This window comes from Microcaecilia unicolor, chromosome 6, assembly GCF_901765095.1.
Source record: "Microcaecilia unicolor chromosome 6, aMicUni1.1, whole genome shotgun sequence".
In the NCBI taxonomy this organism is placed as follows: Eukaryota; Metazoa; Chordata; class Amphibia; order Gymnophiona; family Siphonopidae; genus Microcaecilia; species Microcaecilia unicolor.
The window spans coordinates 190,811,945-190,831,865 of NC_044036.1; the positions used below are offsets into that span (position 1 = coordinate 190,811,945).

At 46.4% G+C, this 19,921-nt stretch overlaps 1 protein-coding gene across 3 annotated transcripts in view; it reads right to left on the reverse strand.

Moving 5' to 3' along the window:
- Positions 1-19,921, reverse strand: part of FANCD2 (FA complementation group D2) — a 763,224-nt gene that overhangs the window by 583,288 nt on the left and 160,015 nt on the right. For all 3 annotated transcript variants that reach the window (XM_030205444.1, XM_030205445.1, XM_030205443.1), the window contains exon 12: positions 10,622-10,730. In XM_030205444.1, the coding sequence (XP_030061304.1) occupies positions 10,622-10,730 (109 nt within the window). The remainder of the gene's footprint in view (positions 1-10,621; positions 10,731-19,921) is intronic.

The window sequence follows — 19,921 nt, forward strand, 5'->3', positions numbered from 1 at the left end:
TGCTGCAGCTGAGCTTCAGTTGCTGCTGGGCTTATTAGCCATTCTGAAATCTTGCTGCTGGGCCTTTGCATCGTGTGTTGGGGCTTTGTGCTCTTCTGCCTAGTCTGGTTTCTTGTTTTAGTTTCTTGTCTGATTCTGCTGTTTGCCCTGACCCGGCTTGTTTCCTGGTTTTCTCTTCTGTCTGCTGCCTGCCCTGACCTGGCTAGTATCCTGGTTTTCTCTTCTGTCTGCTGCCTGCCCAGACCCAGCTTGTCCTTTGGTTTACTCTTCTGTTTTGTGTCTAGTCCTTGTCTGTTTGTGTTTTTAGTGGCTGTTCTGCAGCTTTCAGTTCTGTCCCTGTATGTTCCTTTCCTCTCTGACCCTCAGTCCTGGTTCAGCCTAGTGGGTATCCAGCCCTGCCTTCCCAGTAAGTCCTGCCGGCCACCTGAAGCCAGGAACTCAACTCGTGGTGAAAAGTGGCCAAGTGCAGGTGAAGTTTAGGGTCCCTGCTCTGCTTTAGAGTCCTGCCTGTTTGCCTCTGCTGCAACTCCAGTCCGGAGTTCCAGTCCTGTTCTGCCTAGTCTCCGGTGTGGGGTGGTTTCGCCTGCCGCTGCCGCTCCTCGGCAGTGGCCCAAGGGCTCAAAACCCAGTTTCCAGCTTTGAAAACGTGACAGTCTCCTAGCCTCCTATTCCAATTGCTTTATGTGAGCAGTTTTTGTGATGTTCTTTGCATTGTTTGAAAACCCACCAGGTATTCCCTTTCTTTCTTCATTTTAGGACTCATCTTCCTTTGGGTATTTTCTTGCTATTTTATTTAAGCCCACTGCAACATATTATATTTCTAAAGCACCCGTTTTTCAGCCCAACTCTTTTTTCTTGCCTTTCACCTTCTGTATCCTCCAATAGACTTGCATTCTTTTTTAAAGCACATCTTTTATGCACTGTACCTTCTTCTTTGCTTGGCTCACTTCCAATATCAATTCACATAACGCTTTCTATATTTGGCACTCATACAGCATTTTGCCGATCCCATGTCTATATCCTATATAACACTTGCACCATTTTCAAACATATTTTCACATGTTGCACTACCAGTTTTCATTTGCAAACCCAATTCACATCTTGCACATGCCTTTATAGTTCATATAGCACTTGTTTTTGTAGCTTTCTTTGATTTATCATCTCCATGCATTTTTCCTATAAAGATATTTCTATCAGTGCATCCACACAGCTTTTCCTATATTATCCAATCACCACAGGTATTTTCACAATTTTTCACATTCTTTATATCTTCATTTTTTTTTACACCCTGGTCATATTTCACTTTTAAAATTCCTGCTCCTTTAATTTTTTTTGTTACATTTGTACCCCGCGCTTTCCCACTCATGGCAGGCTCAATGTGATGGGCAATGGAGGATTAACTGACTTGCCCAGAGTCACAAGGAGCTGCCTGTGCCGGGAATCGAACTCAGTTCCTCAGTTCCCCAGGACCAAAGTCCACCACCCTAACCACTAGGCCACTCCTCCTTCATTTAACCTTTTTCTCAGAAGTATTTTTCTTTAGTTATATCCATTTGAGATGTGTCAAATTTATAATTTCCATTTATGTAATTTTCTTCAAGAGAAATGTTTTTACATCTTATTGTCACATTGGCAATTCTGCCCCTCTTCCTGAGACCACACTTGTATCTCATTACTTGTATCTTGCTCTCATAAGATCGGAGTTTATGCATTTAGCAATATATAGTATTTGTATTGTATCTTTGTCCACCATCATTTTAAGTGCATTGACGGCTCTCCTTATGATATTAGCCTTAAATGGTGTCTCTGCCTTCCATATTGATTTATAATGCTCCTACTACTGTGTATTGTGTCACGTTTACCCAATTGTATTGTTTTATGATCAAATCAGTTGACTGTTGACAAATAAACCTTTTGTCCGTTAACTTTCGACTCCCTCAATTCTGTTGGAAGTGTTGTTTATCTACATTGCTCCCTTGGTTGTCTTCCTTCGCTCGTAGTATTTCCAGCTCCACCACCTTTTTCTTAGAAGAATAATCCAAATCATAGTTACCTGATGCTAGGGTTCACCTTAGGAGCATCCAAGAAAAAGATCTAGGTATCACTGCAGACAAAATGTGATGAAATCTTCTGCCCAGTGTGCAGAGATGGCCAAAAAGGAGTGGAGGAGTGGCCTAGTGGTAAGAGCACCGGTCTTGCAATCCAGAGGTGGCCGGTTCAAATCCAACTGTTGCTCCTTGTGATCTTGGGCAAGTCACCTAACCCTCCATTGCCTCAGGTACAAACCAAGATTGTGAGCCCTCCTGGGACAGAGAAGTACCCAGTGTACCTGAATGTAACTCACCTTGAGCTACTACTGAAAACGGTGTGAGCAAAATGGAAATAAAAAAAAAAAAAAAAAGCAAACAGGATACTTACAGGATATTAGGAAAGGGACAGTAAAAAAGACCAAAATTATTATAATGCATCGCTCCATGGTGCAACCTCATCTTGAGTATTGCATTCAATTCTGGTTGCTGTAAATGACACAGGGACGGGAACCCGCAGTAACTGCAGAGACAGGGGCAGAGACAGAGCCCGCAGGAACAGGGCGGGGATGGGGACAAACTTTGTCCCCATGTCATTTTCTACTTTTAAGCCTGTTAATGAACTGGACTATTTATGTTTGAGTGATGCAGACAATATTTAGATTTTTTTTGAAAAACAAAAAAACATGCTTGCCACAACTAGCAAATTTGCATGGGGATCCTGTACATTTCTGCTACCAGCACATCTTCTAAGAAGACATTTTCAATCAGGAGATCGCGGCTGAACCCTGAGATTGTTGATGACTTTCATCCAAAGTTTTAAAAATCTTAACAGAGCTTCATAGGGCATATTTCTCCCCTGCTAGGGCATACAGAATAGATTGTATTTTGTACTCCAGGACATTTTAACAGTAGAAGTCAGCTATTGTTGGGTTTGGAAGGGTAGAGGGTGGTGATAGGGAGGTTATTATAGTTGCCCGTTGTTATTGTTGTTTTCTATTTGTGATTTATAAACAATTGCACAGTATATTGTTGCTTTTTATACTTTAATAAAAAGATCCTATATAATATAATAAAATAAAATGCACCTCCAACATTCTGAAGCCGAGAAAGTGAAGCCATCAAGCCCCATGTAAGCCGCATTGAGCCTGCCATGAGTGGGAAAAGCGCGGGGTACAAATGTAACAAAAAAAAAAATTTGAAGCATTCCTGCAACGTTCCGGAACTACATGTCGTCAATTAAGGAGATGGAGCCTTACAGAGCACACGAATGCTTCAAGGCTTGAAGACTTCACTTTCTCACAAACACACACTCACTCTCTGTCTCTCACATACACTCTCTCTCACATACACTCTGTACACTCTGTCTCTCACACACACTCTCGCTCTCTCTGGCACAAACACACACACACACACACTCTGTCTGTGTCTCTCTCACTCATTCTCTCTCACATACACACTCCATTTCTCACCCACACACTCTCTCTCAAATATACACACTCCGAGGAAAGGGGAGCATGGAACATGCTGGGGAGGAGAGGGAGGGGGGGCATGGAACTCGGAGAGAGAGAGAGAAGAGGGAGGGAGGGGGGCCTGCACCTCGGACAAAAGGGGGGCCTGGAACTCGGAGGGGAGGAGAGGGTCATGGAACTCGGAGCCCCACACACACTCTCTCTCTCTCTCTCACACACACACACACACACACACTCCATCTCTCACACACACTTTCTCTCTCACACACACACACACTCTCTCTCTCTCTCTCTCAAACATACACACTCCGAGGAAAACCTTGCTAGCGTCCGTTTCATTTGCGTCAGAAATGGGCCTGTTTTACTAGTTTAAATATAAATTTGTAAGTGTTCAAGGCTTCTGCAGATGAGGTCAGAGACCACGGGGATGGGGCAGGGACAGAAATAGGGCCCGTGAAGGGGGACAGAGACAGAACCTGCAGGGATGGGGTGGGGACAGAGACAAAACCCATGGGGATAGAGTGGGGACAAACTTTGTCCTCGTGTCATTCTTTACGCCGTATCTCAAAGAAAAAAAAAAAAAGATATAGTGAAATTAGACAAAGTTCAAGTAAGAGAGGCCAGCTTTTAACCATGCCGGCTGTCATTTGGCTTTCTTTCCATGAAATATATCTGGTCTGAGCTTCCAAGATGGTATTATTAATCAATGTCCATACCTTATGAGATGCTCCTTTTAGCTTTTCTTTTTTATATATTTCTCTTTATTAAATTTTTAACAATCATAATAAGCTCTTATGAGTGTTTACACAAATAGGTAATACAATAAAAAATGGGAAAAAAATCAAATCTAAGAATTCCTATCGTCCACAATACAATTTGAAAAAAACGATCCAAGAAAAAGAAATTAAACAGAGACAAAACTAATTGAAGAGAACATCTTGTCCTAAGTGGCCACTCTAAGATGTCATACAGTATTACATATGTGACTAAGTTACCACATTAACCTCCTCTCTACTTATCAAGAAATCCTCCAACTGATTGGGTTCGAAAAACTGATAGGATTTAGACTGGTGCAATACTCTGCCTACACAGGGAAATCTTAACAGGAAATTGGCACCTATTGCAAGCACCCTAGGGCACAAGGTTAAAAATACCCTGAGTCTCTTTTGTGTATCCCTAGATAAATCCGGGTACACTCGTATCTTTGAACCTGAAAATAAAGAATCTAGATGTCTAAGAGAGAGTCTGAGCACTGCATCTCTATCTAATTCCAGTGCAAAGGTAGCTAGCAAAGTTGTTCTTTGAGTTATCACCTCAAGTGACGATTCAAGAAAAGTAGTGAGATTCATTGCCTCCTCCTTCTGGGCTTGCAAATTTTCCTTTACATCTTTAGTATTAGTTTGCAAATAAAAAGCCCGAGTTATTGGAGGCAATGAATTCTCAGACATACCTAATATCTCAATCAAGTACTTCCTAACCATTTGCAATGGAGTAACAAGCGGTGATTTAGGAAAATTTATGAAACGTAAGTTCAGTCTTTTAGAGTGATTTTCTAAGTACTCCAATCGCCTTGAAGTAAAGCTCTTATCTTTTAGAAAAGCTTGACCCATAAGCGCAACCTTCTCAGTTCTTTCAGTCAGAGCTTTAACTTCAGTGGTGTGGAGATCATTAGTTTGCAATTGTGCCAACGCAGTCTCAGCTAAATTCTTAATTGTCTCAGTATTTTTTTTAACCAAAGTTTGTAGTGTGGAGTGCATGTTGGAAGTTAAGTCCCACAGTGACTTTAAGGTCACTATGGCTGGTTTTTCCATTTGTCCCATTAAAAAATCCAGGAGGGGAGCTTTAACAACCTGGTCCAGAGTACTCACTGTTTTTGATCTTACTACAGGACTAGAATTAAAGACTAGTTCACCTAGGTTGCTAGCATCCAGTTTTCCTTCTGTCTCCAGCAAGTTCCCTCTCCGTTCACTCCGTTCTCCTCCTGGGAGTAGCGTGGCAGGACTTGATGGAGTACTTCCTCGACCGGGTTGCGGGGGAGCCGCACGTTCGACGGGGCTCAGGGAAGCCCCGTCTATACTGTTGGCTAGCGTCAGCGCGCTAGCTCCGGCAGCGGGAGTTGACACCATCTCGGGACCCGGCGCGATTCCATACTGTTCCAGCGTTGCTTGCTGAAGTTGGGGGGTTCCGCCAGGGGTAGAGGGAGCCTCCCTAACTCTGCCTCTCCGTTTGCCCATCGCACTCGACCGGCAAAGCGCCTTCCTCAGCGTCTAACGGAGGTAGGTTGGAGCGCATCTGGTGACTGAACTCACAACGTGGCCATCTTGGATCGCAAGCTTCCTTTTAGCTTTTCTTATTATTATGTTTTTATCATTTTCATCATTTTATTATTGCTGCCCTTTCAAAAGTTAAATACTGATGTAGTAGATTTCCTTAGTGTCTTCACTCCAGTTATTAAATCTAATTTGATCACGTTATGATCATCAAGTGACCCCAACACAGTCACATCTCTATGTTCCTCTAAGGACTAGATCTAAAATAGCACCCCCTTGTCTGTTCCTGAACCAGCTGCTCCATGAAGCAGGCATTTATTTCATTTAGGAATTTTACCTCCCTAACATTTCCTGATTTGACATTTATCCAGTCAATACTGGTTTAACTGAAATCCCTGATTATAGTACTGCCAAATTTGTTAGCTTCCATCTGTCTGTTTGTTCAGGCCTACCAATATTCTCTTTCCCTTCACTTATGGAATTTCTATCCATTAAGCCTCCACACTACTGTTTCCTGATAAACCTTTATTTTGTTGGACTCAATTCAACATCACTGTAATAATTTGTATGTCCCACTAGACTTTTTTTTTTGTTACATTTGTACCCCGCGCTTTCCCACTCATGGCAGGCTCAATGCGGCTTACATGGGGCAATGGAGGGTTAAGTGACTTGCCCAGAGTCACAAGGAGCTGCCTGTGCCTGGTGGGAATCGAACTCAGTTCCTCAGTTCCCCAGGACCAAAGTCCACCACCCTAACCACTAGGCCACTCCTCCACTCCACTTTGAGATGCCTATTATAATCTACATCTTCATTTAATGGTATATATTCTAGTTCCCCCATCTTATGTTTTAGGTATTTTATACAGACGTTTCAAAGTGTGCTTTGTTTGTATATACAAGCTGCTCAGCAGTTGACAGGTATAAACTGCAATTGTTACTTTGTTCTCCCCTTAAAAGTTTTTGAGTTACTTATGACTTTGTTGAACCTCTCCATCAGGATGACCTAGCTGTCCTGTTTTGATAATATCCTTCAAAAGATACTTCACTGCAAAGCCATGCATTCCTGAGCTTTCCCCAGGTTCTAGTTTAAAAGCTGCTCTATTTCCTTTTTTAATGGTAGCACCACAGCAGCCTGGTTCTATCCCAGTTAAGGTGGAGCCCATCTTTTCAGAATAGGCCCCTCTTCCCCAGAATATTGCCAAGTTCCTAACAAATCTAAATCCCTCATCTCTGTGCCACTGTCTCATCCACGCATTAAGACTCCGTGGCTCTGGCTGTGCATGGAACAGGCAGCACTTCTGACAATGCCATTCTGGATGTCAACTTTTCACCTAAATCTGACTTCTAGATCCTCTCTTTCTCACATTTTCCTATATAGTTGTACCAAGATAGCTAGCTCTTCCCCAGCACTATCTAAAATCTTATCTAGGTGATGTGTGAAGTCTGCCACCTTTGCATCAGGCAAGCAAGTGGCCAAGCGAACCACCCATCCACCAACCACCCAGATCTCTATATGTCAAATAATTGTATCTCCAACTAAGATAGACATCGTAACTCTTCCCTCCTAGGCAGAAGCCCCTAGAGACACATCCTTGGTGCAAAAGGACATTGGAGTCCCTGGAGGGCAGGACCTGGCTACAGGATCACTTCTTGCCACACCAATGTAATACCCTTCTCCTCCATGGTAGAACACAGGTTGCCAGATTGAAAGTGGGACTTCTCTACTATGCACCTCTACTTACCTCTGTCTGCCTCAGCTTCTCCAATCTGCTATTCTAGCCTCCAGGGATCAAACTCTAGGAGCTCTTTGCACTGAGTACACATACATGACTTCTCATCAACTGGGAGGTAAAACATATGACACAATACAAACGTCTGGATAACCTCCATCTCGCTGCTAGAGTTGTTGTTAATAGGAGTGTAAACTAAATTCCCTTAAGATTACAAGTTATAATGTATGCTACTTATTTTTTTAAGTTTCCTTCAAGGACCTAAAAACACTACTGATAAAAGCTAATTACTGGCTGATGAAGATGCCTTAATTAAGCCTATCATCCTAACTGGCTTAAAAGCCTATAAACCCCGTGCTCACTCTGTTTAAAGCCAGGGTTGGGGGTGGTATGCTTTTTTGTTTTAAAAAAACAAAACAAAAAAAAAATGAGAAGTATCCTCAGCTTTCTTATATTATCACACACTGTAAAGTTGTGGTATTTTTTTAGCCTTCTTGACTGTGTTCAAGATTTTATAAAATTTCTAATAAAAATGTTTAAAAACCTATAAATCAAAGATCAGGCCTGCAATTGATGGGTAGCAACTAAATTCTGGGAGGATGTCCAATAGACCACTTAATTTATATTCTGAGATTGTGGCCCACCTCAGAAAATGGAAACTCCTATATAGCATTTACACTGAAGGTTTGAAAGATGCAAAAAGGACCGAAGGGGGCTGCGTGCATCTGGTAGCGCTATACAAATGTTAATAATAATAATAAACATTCTCCCTTCACTCCTGTAAGATACAACTAGAATTTCCATCCCCCCTCCAAAAAAAAAAAGAATGAAAAAGTTCCGAGTATAATCGAAATGCGAAAAGCATAGATTGGGCTGCTTACACGAGTAGGAAAAAGTGCTAGAGTTTGAGATGGAAAGAGAGTACTTTTCATAGGGGTGGTAACATCTCTTCCCCTACCTTCAGGTTAAACATTATAGGGTAGATATTCAGAGTTGTTTAAGAAGGCAGAAGAGGCTCCTGACCTTTTAACACCAATCAGGGGGCTGAAAGAGTCAGCAGCACTTCACCAGGCAATGCAACTGAATATCCTTTCTGACTGCCACAGCACTGTCCGGTTAGTGCTGAGGCAATCCAAGGAGGGGAGGGGGGCAGAGTTGGAGCTAAGCTGGCAGATATGCAGGCACCAACATAACCTAACTGGACAAATAGGACAGCACAAAAAGCAGCCCTGTCATTATCCAATTAGGTATGCAGGTTATCAGCACTGAATATCGGCCATCACTTGCATAACTTCCAGGTCCACAGTGACCTAGATATTGAATGCCAGGCCATGATACTGGCATTGAATATCCAGATCTAATTTAGCCCATGACCATCAGCAACTTTAAAACGACCATCACAGGTTGAACAATACACAGTATATAGTTATCCAGGCTTTTAGGGTCTCCTGTTAGCTAAGTCAGCCTTTTGAAGAATTAATTGGTTGTATCACAGAAATTTGGTATACCAAACCCATGACCCTTTTAAGGGGCTCTATCAAACCTTTATAGTTTACTAAATGCAACTGTGGAATTTAAGACCAAACATTAATTATGCCTGAAGAGAGGTTTAAGAAACAAGCTTACTAAAGAGCAATATGAAAAAAAAAAAACACTGAGAGGTTTATCAGGCTCTCTAGTTCAGGTACTACAGTGGAGAATGGCTACACACTCTTAAATTGAAGTCAACTCTGATTTTACAGACATTGTCTTTTTTTGGGGGTCCTGGCAATATGGAAGATTGATGTTCAAGCTATACGATTAAAACAACTGTGTCCCGATTTTGAAAGCTCTTGGTGGTTTTTTTTTTTTTTGCTACTATGGCTAGTAATGCAGCACAGCTCAATGGCCCAAGTGGGAACTCACAAACCCTTTTCTGTAATGACTCACAACTGAAACCCTAATAAACAGTTCTAAGGATCAGTCTGTTCCGTTTCTAATCAGCTAGCAAAAAAACTATTTTCTGAGCAGTTTGGTAAGACTACTGAAATCCTTGTGAAGTAAACCAATACCCATGACGTTCATATGAAGACCAGCATATAGCTAGGCACAAATAGGAGCTCATATTTATTTATTTATTTATTGCACTTGTATCCCACATTTTCCCACCTCTTTGCAGGCTCAATGTGGCTTACAATACATCATGAATAGTGGAAATACATTAGAAATAGACATTTAGTGTTACAGAAGGATCTTGGGCAACATGATAATGATAAAACATGATAGTAGCAGATATAGTAGGGCAGTTCTGAGTATATGTGGAGGAGTTGTGTATATTCACATTAGTTGATCTTTGTGGTATGCCTTGTTAAAGAGATGGGTCTTCAGTAGTTTGCGAAAGTTCGTTAGTTCGTAAATCGTTTTTAAGTTGCGCGGCAATGCATTCCATATTGATATCGGGCAGCTTTCAGACTACGCCTTCTTTGAGGTACAGCTGTTGTTCTACCAAAATCAGAGTAACGGAATGGGACTTGATATACAGCCTTTCTGTGGTTTTTGCAACTACATTCAAAGTGGTTTACATAGTATATACAGGTACTTATTTGTACCTGGAGCAATGGAGGGTTAAGTGACTTGCCCACAGTCACAAGGAGCTGCAGTGGGAAATCGAACCCAGTTCCCCAGGATCAAGGTCTGCTGCACTAACCACTACGCTACTCCTCCACCTGTGGTACAGACTAAGGAGAAGATTTACAGAAGTAGAAAAGTCACCCATTTGAGAACCCTGTCACAAGAGAAGGCTGAAAGGAAATCTTCAGGACCTGGTATTTCCATCAGTAAAAGATGTAAGATTTAAGACAATACACTCAGCAACTTTATCCAACCTATAGGCAAAATGTTAGAACAACATACCAGTGACCATAAGATCAATATCAGAGTACGGAATCTTCCGAAAATAGTTGACTTACTTATTCAAAAAACACGTGTTAGGGAATGAGGAAAAATGAGTACAACACCCAATGTCATTTTTTGAAATACTTCCAGCCTAAACTGTAACAATGTACTTATCTCATGATGTAAGTCGCGCTGAACTCAGTATGGCAATGCTTGCAACTAATAAGAAATAAAGTATAAAGTATTACCTTAATCCAGGCTTCAGAAATAGTCTTCTGAAATCTGACTGCTGACTTAATCACATCCAAGAGGAGGGTTATGCAGTCCTGGACCGTGCTGCTTCGGTTAAGAGAGGTACTGCAAAGGATCAGATGAGGAAAAAAATGTCCTGAATGCCTCCATCATCACAGTCGCACATATTGGGAGGACAACCCAACCTCTCCCTCTATTTGGGGAATTCTATCCCATGCATTAACCCTCATATTTTCTTCTACAGAGTACAAAAAGTGCAAAATATTTTTAACTAGTCACATTTGGATTATTAGAGTTGCATTATCCAACAATTTTTAGATGGAGAGGTTGAGGGATGTGGTTGGATTCAAATTTAATATTCTTCTGACAAGGCACTGTGTGGAGCTTTTTAAAATCTTTTTAAGAGGTTTATTGGTATGTCCCTTTCTTTAATGTGATCTGACTTAGGATGCAATTAATTTTCTTTAAGGGAACTGAATTTATATTCTTTTGTGGCTACCTCTTTCCACCCTTGTTACCTGTACTTTATTTTGTACATTTTTGTTGTAAACGTTTCAAAAGAGGCAATTTTTTTTTTAACTGCTGCACCATACTACAGATTTAAAAATATAACAAAAAGCTCAGATATGTATTTGTACTCAGATCTGTAATATGACATAGCTTCCTGCACCTGTTTTTATTTGTTGCTGTTTCCTCTTTTTCTCTGCCTCCAGAAGCATTATATACAAACAGTTAATTGTTATACACATATTGTGAGGATGTTTAGATGCCAGTTAAAAACCTGGCTATTATTCTTGGATTAGTATCTCCCTATCTTGTTGGCTGACTTTGATACTTGGGAAAGATGTAGAAGGTAAAATTATGTATCATACCTGATCATTTTCTTTCCATTAATCATAGCAGATCAATCCATAGACTGGTGGGTTGTGTCCATCTACCAGCAGGTGGAGATAGAGAGCAATCTTTTGCCTCCCTATATGTGGTCATGTGCTGCCGGAAACTCCTCAGTATGTCGATATCAAAGCTCCATCCACAGGACTCAGCACTTAGAGAATTACACCCACAAAGGGACACTCTGCCCAGCTCACCACCGCCGAAGCAGGGGAGGGAAATCCGTCCAGCTCAACCCCACGGAGCGGGGGAGACACACCACACCCGCCGATGCGGGGGGATCTGGCTTATCCTGCTACCGCAACCGCGGGAGGAGCTGGCTTACCCCAAACACCGCCGAAGAGGGAGGGATACAAAGCTACCCTACTGCCGAACGAAGCGGGAGGGAGCGCCGGCATAATTTAGTTACCAATCCAGCCACCGCCGAAAAGGGGGGAGAGGAATGCAGCAGCTCACTGTAACACAGAATCGTTTCAACTCAAGGAAAATCCAATTGGAAGAACTTGAACACGAAGTTCTCCTGAACAGGAACTGAAGAATACACTGGAACCTGAAATATAACCAGAACAACAAACAATACCGATATCTGGGGGGGACTATGGATTGATCTGCTATGATTAATGGAAAGAAAATTATCAGGTATGATACATAATTTTACCTTCCATTTCATCAAGCAGATCAATCCATAGACTGGTGGGATGTACCGAAGCAGTACTCACCCAGGGCAGGACATGGAAATCTCTGAACGCAACACGGAAGCTCCAAACTGGGCCTCAGCCCGAGCAGCCACATCCAAGCGGTAATGCCGCGAGAAGGTATGAGCCGACGCCCAAGTTGCCGCTTTACAAATCTCTTCCAAGGAGACGGATCTGGTCTCCGCCATCGATGCTGCTTGTGCTCTAGTAGAGTGGGCCTTCAGCTGAATAGGCGGAATCTTCCCCGCAGCTACATAAGCTGACTCACATGGAAGCGAGAAACAATCTTGGGCAAAAAGGAAGGCACTGGGCGAATCGACACTCCTGCCTCAGTGAACCGCAGGAACGGCTCTCGACACAAGAGTGCCTGGATCTCAGAGACTCTTCTGGCTGACGTGATGGCTACCAAAAAAACCGCTTTCAACGTCAGGTCCTTCAGCGATGTCCTCGACAAGGGCTCAAAGGGCAGCTTCTGCAAGGCCCGAAGCACCAGATTGAGATTCCACGTAGGCACTATCGAGTGCAGAGGAGGGCGCAGGTGATTAACTCCTTTGAGAAAGTGCACCACATCTGGCTGTGACGCCAGGGAAGCGCCCTTCAGGCGGCTCCTGAAGCAAGCTAAAGCCGCCACTTGGATTTCCAAGGAACTGAGTGACAGGCCCTTCTCCAGACCCTCTTGCAGGAATGCCAACACTGCCGATATTGGAGCAGTGGAGGGCGATAGAGAGCTTGCCTTGCACCACGATGTAAAGGTACGCCAAATTCTGGCGTAAGTAGTAGAAGTAGAGCACTTCCTCGCTCTCAGCATAGTGGCGATGACCTTGTCTGAGAAGCCCTTCTTCCTCAGCTGCTTCCGCTCAAGAGCCAGGCCGTAAGACCAAAGGGGGAGGGATCATCCATCACCACGGGACCCTGATGTAAGAGGCCCCGCTCCACTGGCAGCCTCAGAGGGCCATCCACTGCAAGCCTGATTAAGTCCGCATACCAGGGACGCCTGGGCCAATTCGGACCCACCAGGATTACCCGGCCCGGATGCTTTGCCACCCGGCCTAGCACTCTGCCCATCATGGGCCAGGGTGGGAACACGTAGAGGAGCTCCTGTGTTGGCCACTGCTGGAGAAGAGCATCAACTCCCAGAGATCGAGGTTTCCGTCCTCTGCTGAAGAACCGCGGCACTTGACAGTTGGCCGAGGACGCCATCAGATCCAGGCTCGGCGGGCCCCAGCGTTTCGTGATGTCCAAGAACGCCCGAGCCGACAGCTGCCACTCTCCTGGATCCAGAGTATGGCGACTCAGAAAGTCCGCCTTGACATTCATGACTCCCGCAATGTGGGCCGCCGACAGCTGTTCCAGATTCGCTTCCGCCCACAGGCATAGCTTCATGGCCTCCTTGGCTAGAGGAGCGCTCCTGGTACCTCCCTGGCGATTGATATATGCCACTGCCGTGGCATTGTCGGACAGGACCCGTACTGGCCTCAGCACCAGGACCGGGAGAAACTCCCGAAGCGCCAACCGAATGGCTCGGAGTTCCAGGAGGTTGATAGTCTGTTTTGCCTCTGCAGGCGACCAGAGGCCCTGCGCTGTCCTCCCCAGGCAGTGGGCTCCCCAGCCCGTCAAGCAGGCGTCCGTCGTGACGACCACCCACTCCGGGATTGTGAGGAGCATTCCTGCGGACATTTTGTCTGGCCTCAGCCACCAAACCAGCGCCTTGCGCACCGTTGGATCCAAAGGAAGGCATACAGCGTAATCCTCCGAGACTGGAGTCCACCGCCGCAGCAGGGAGTACTGTAGGGGTCTCATATGGGCCCTGGGCCAGGGCACTACTTCCATCGTGGCCGTCATGGAGCCCAACAGCTGCACATAGTCCCAAGCTCGAAGAGTGGAGGCTGATAGGAACTGGTCCACCTGAGCCTGAAGCTTGCCGCTCCGGTTGTCCGGCAGGAACACTCTGCCCGCTAGGGTGTCGAATCGGACTCCCAAGTACTCCAGGGACTGAGTCGGGCGCAGCTGACTTTTCTCCCAGTTGATGACCCATCCCAGGGAGCTCAGAAGGGCAATCACCCTGTCCGTAGCCCTCCCACACTCTGCATAAGAGAGGGCCCCGATCAACCAGTCGTCCAGATAGGGATGGACTTGTACTCCCTTCCTTGCGGAGGTAAGCCACGATGACCACCATCACTTTGGAGAAGGTCCGTGGGGCAGTGGCCAACCCGAAAGGGAGGGCTCTGAACTAGAAGTGTCGGCCCAGGACTGTGAAGCGCAGGAAGCGCTGATGAGGAGGCCAGATGGGAATATGTAAGTAAGCTTTCTTGATGTCCAAGGATGCCAGGAATTCCCCTTTCTTCACCGCAGCTATTACGGAGCGGATAGTCTCCATTCAGAAGTGCCGGACCTTCAAGGCTCGATTGACTCCCTTGAGGTCGAGAATAGGTCGAACAGTAAATGGAGTAATGCCCCTTGCCAAGTTGATCTACTGGCACCGGGACCACCGCGCCCAGGCAGATCAGGGTGTTCAAAGTCTGCTGTACGGCAGCTGCTTTGACCTGGGACTTGCAGGGAGAGTTTACAAACCTGTCTCTCAAGCGCCGGCAGAACTCCAGCTTGTAGCCGTCTCTGATGACTTCCAGAACCCAAGTGTCTGAAGTTACCCTGGTCCACTCGCCCAGGAATGAGGACAACCTTCCTCCTATCTGCACTGGGCCATGGACCAGGTCCCCGTCATTGAGTACGCGACCCTGGGGGAGGGCCGGAGGACGAACCTCCGGGTCGGCGGTCCCTGCGAAAGGAATGCTGCTTGGGGGAGAAGTTCCGTTTGAAGGAAGCGGAGGCAGAGGAGCCCGACTTGCCCGGGCGGTACCGAACGGGCTTCCTGAAACCGGCCCTTGGAGGAACCAGGGCGAGCACTGCTGGCCCGAGTCCTGACCTCCGGCAACCTCTTGCCCTTGGACGTGCCGAGCTCCGTCACGATCTTATCCAGCTCGTCCCCAAAGAGCAGCTTGCCTTTAAAAGGCAACGTGGCTAGGCGAGATTTAGAGGCATGGTCAGCCGACCAATGCTTAAGCCAGAGCCACCGCCGCGCAGAGACCGTCTGGGCCATACCTTTGGCCGAGGCTCTCAAAACATCATACAGTATGTCTGCCAAGTAGGCCAAGCCCGACTCCAGGGTCAGCCATTCCGCCCTCCAGGAAGGATCCGAGGGGGAAGCCCGCTGCAAAACAGTCAGGCACGCCCTGGCCACATAGGAGCCGCAAACCGAGGCTTGCAGACTCAGTGCGGCCGCCTCAAAGGACGACTTTAAGGCTGCCTCCATTCTCCTGTCCTGAGCGTCTTTCAGGGCAGTGCCACCTTCCACCGGCAGTGCCGTTTTCTTAGTCACAGCAGTGATTAAGGAATCTACCGTGGGCCAGATAAAGGCTTCCCGTTCCCCCTCTGGCATGGGGTACAGATGGGACATAGCCCTGGCTACTTTCAGGCTTGCTTCTGGGGCATCCCATTGCGCCGAAATTAAGGCCTGCATGGCTTCATGCACATGGAAGGTTCTAGGCGGGCGCTTCGTTCCCTGCATAATGGCGGAGCCAGCCGAGGCTGAGAGCGGGCCTTCCTCCGGAGAGGCAATCTTCAAAATGCTCAAGGCCTGCCCTAGCAGGTTAGGCAAATCCTCCGAGCGAAAAAGGCGCGCTGCGGAGGGGTCATCCGCTCCGTCCGAGCGAGGGTCAGTCTCTTCCATAGCGTCCGCAAAGGATCTCTGGGAGAGCTCAGACACACTGCCATCATCCACATTAGAGGAGACTGAGTCCCCTAGTGGCTGAAAGTCCACCCGAGGGCGTTTGAGCAGAGGCGCCTCCTCACTCTTATCAGACAAGGGAGCGGGGGCAGCGTTCTGCATAAGAAAGGCCTGATGCAGCAGCAAAATGAACTCAGGGGAGAAACCCCCTAGCCTGTGCATTTCTGCAGCTTGCGCCGCGGCCCTAGAGGCGCTCTCAACCTGCGATCCCAAGATCGGAGGAGAGGCGCGATGCGCATCCAAAATGGCGTCTGGCGCGAAACTCCGAGAAGGAGCCACGCGGAAAGAAGGGCGTTTTAATTTCGCCAACTTCTTACTGTCGCCCGATTCAAGGGCGACCAAGCTGTTAACGTCTCCCATCTCGAGGGCGGCCCAAGAAGAAGCCGACCGAGTCGCGTGGCCAGTCACGACCGGGAGGGTGGCCAGTGGGGGATGGGCGCCTAAGGCGGGAAAGGCCGCTGCGCCGGAGGAAAGACTGGTGAACTCTCCCGGCTCCGAAAGGGCGGCCAAAAAAGGCAACTCTACCTTCAAGCCCCCCCGCTTCCCCGCTAGGCGCGCGAACACGTTCCAGGGAGTGTATTTTCGTGCCCTTGCCATCCGAGGCCATAGCCACGTGGAGACCGTTCGGGGAACCCCCTGCCCGCTAGTAAAAGGTAAAAATTACCTGCTTCTTGCTCCGAGCTGCGACGACTTGTTCCAGTGAGCAGCTGCAAATGGACGTCCTTTTTGAACTTTAAAAAAAAAATTGTTGTTTTTTTTTTTTTAACGGAGCCAGCGGGAAGGGGGAGAAAAGGAGGGACCTGGCACCACCAGGTTTGCACCTGCTCACGAAGAGCCCTCAACCCCAGGTACTCAACAAAACCTAAACAATTAGGCTTGGAGACCTAGCCAGAGCTGCTGCTGTGCGACCACACATCTGCTGAGATAGAGAACATACTGAGGAGTTTCCGGCAGCACATGACCACATATAGGGAGGCAAAAGATTGCTCTCTATCTCCACCTGCTGGTAGATGGACACAACCCACCAGTCTATGGATTGATCTGCTTGATGAAATGGAAATTAGGTCTTACCTGCTAAGTTTCTTTCTTCAAGTCCCATCAGTCCAGAAACTGTGGGTTACATCCATCAACCAACAAATGGAGACAAACAAAACTGAGACTGTTAAACCTCAGCTCCTCAGTATTTTTATGACAAAATTCAATACCCTTGACCATTTACTTGATTTTTTATTGGGTTTCTCCTCTCTGTCTTTTTTTTTTTTTTTTTTTTTAAACATAACTACAAACACCAGAACTAGAAAATATGAAACAACCACAACTTCTAATTCCTAAAACAGTAAAAGGACAACTTAGAGCAACTAGGAAAGCTGCCATCAGAAGCCACTGGATCAGTAACTGCAGCCTCTGCTGTGGAAGAAAAAAGCGAAGATACCTGCAGCAGGTATTCTCCGAGGGCAGCAGGCTGATTATTCTCACACGTGGGTCAACGTCCGAGTCGGTCTGGGAACCAGCATTTTGCCATAGCAAAACCAAAAAAGATTTGCTAGAGTCTTCTGGCACGTATACAGCGTGCATGCGCAGACTGACTTCCCGCCCGCCGTGCGAGCGCGTATCTCAGTTAAATCAAAAAGCATACCAAATAACTCCAAGGGGGAGCTGGGAGGGATTGTGAGAATAATCAGCCTGCTGTCCTCAGAAAATACCTGCTACAGGTATGTATCTTCGCTTTCTCCGAGGACAAGCAGGCTGCTTATTCTAACACATGGGGTATCCCTTGCATCCAGGCTCACTCAAAACAATGAACATTGGTCAATTGGGCCTCGCAACGGCGAGGACATAACAGAGATTATCCTGAAAACTATATACAACTAGCTGAGAGTGCAGCCTGGAAAAGAATAAAAATGGGCCTGTGGGGGGGGGGGGGGGGTGGAGTTGGATTCTAAACCCCAAACAGATTCTGCAGCACTGACTGCCCAAACCCACTGTTGCGTCGGATATCCTGCTGAAGGCAGTAGTGTGATGTGAATGTGTGGACTGATGACCACGTTGCAGCCTTGCAAATCTTTTCAATGGATGCTGACTTTAACTGAGCCACCGACGCAGCCATGGCTCTAACATTATGAGCCGTGACATGGCACCCCAGAGACAGCCCAGCTTGGGCATAAGTGAAGGAAATGCAATCTGCTAGCCAAATGTAGACTGTGCGTTTTCTGATGGCTACTCCCCTCCTGTTGGGATCGATCAAAAGAAACATACAACTGGGCGGACTGTCTGAAGGGCTTCGTCCGCTCCACGCAAAAGGTCAATGCTCTCTTGCAGTCCAAGGTGTGTAAGCTGCTCTTGCCAGGGTGGGCATGAGGTTGGGGAAAAATGTTGGCAAGACAATTGACTGATTCAAATGGAACTCAGACACCCTTTGGCAAGAACTTAGGTTGCGTGTGGAGGACTACTCTTTTGTGATGAAACTTAGTATAAGGTGCATCCACTACCAAGGCCTAAAGCTCACTGACTCTGCGAGCTGAAGTAACAGCCACCAAGAAAATGACCTTCCAGGTAAAGTACTTCAGATGGCAGGAATTCAGTGGCTCAAAAGGAGCTTTCATCAGTTGGGTGAGAACAAGGTTGAGATCCCATGACACTGGTGGAAGTTTGACAGGGAGCTTTGACAAAAGCAAACAACCAAAGGCTGTCCAGAGATAGACTCGACTTCTACATGCCGATGACAAGCACTAATTGCACTGAGGTGAACCCTTACGGAGTTGGTCTTGAGACCAGACTCTGACAAGTTTAGAAGGTATTCAAGCAGGGTCTGTGCAGGACAAGTGAGAATCTAGGGCCTTGCTGTCACACCAGACAGCAAACCTCCTCCATTTGATAGAGTAACACCTCTTCAAGGTATCTTTCCTGGAAGCAAGCAAGACTTGGGAGACACCCTCTGAAAGACCCATGGAAGCAAATTCTAAGCTCTCAATATCCAGCCATGAAAGCCAGAGACTGGAGGTTGAGATGTAGAAGCAACCCCTCGTTCTGAGTGATGAGGGTTGGAAAACATTCCAATCTCCACGGTTCCTCGGAGGACAAATCCAGAAGAAGAGGGAACCAAATCTGACGCGGCCAGAAAGGTGCAATCAGGATCAGGGTTCCACAGTCTTGCTTGAGTTTCAGCAAAGTCTTCCCTACTAGAGGTATGGGAGGATATGCATACAGAAGACCCATTCCTCAATGAAGGAGAAAAGCGTCTGACACTAGTCTGTCGTGGGCCTGAAGCTAGAACAGAACTGAGGGACCTTGTGATTGATTTGCCCCACGCTCTGAAGATCTTGCGGGCTATGCCCATATTCAGTGACCACTCGTGCATTACCCTGTTCAGCCTGTCAGCCAGACTGTTGTTTACACCTGCAGATAAGTGGCTTGGAGATGCATGCCCTGACAGCATGCCCAAAGCCACATCTGAACAGCTTCCTGACACAGAGGGCGAGATCCAGTGCCCCCCTGCTTGTTGGTGTAATACATTGCAACCTGATTGTCTGTTTGAATCAAGATGATTTGGTTGGACAGCCACTCTCTGAAAGGCTTCAGAACATTCCAGATCGTCGTAGTTCCAGGACGTTGATCTGAAGACCTGTTTCCCTGGAAGGACCAGGCTCCCTCAGTATGAAGCCCATCTACATGAGCTCCCCACCCTATGAGGGATGCATCTGTCCGTCAGCACCTTTTGTGGCTGAGGAATTTGGAATGGTCGCCCCATGGTAATTGGACCGGATTGTCCACTACTGAAGAGAATTTCAAAAATCAGTGGACAGTTGGATCACATCCTCCAGATTCCCTGTAGCTTGATACTGCTGGAAAGCTACGGTTCATTGAGCTGATCTCATATGAACACATGTCATGAGTGTTACATGTACTGTACAGGCCATGTGCCCCAA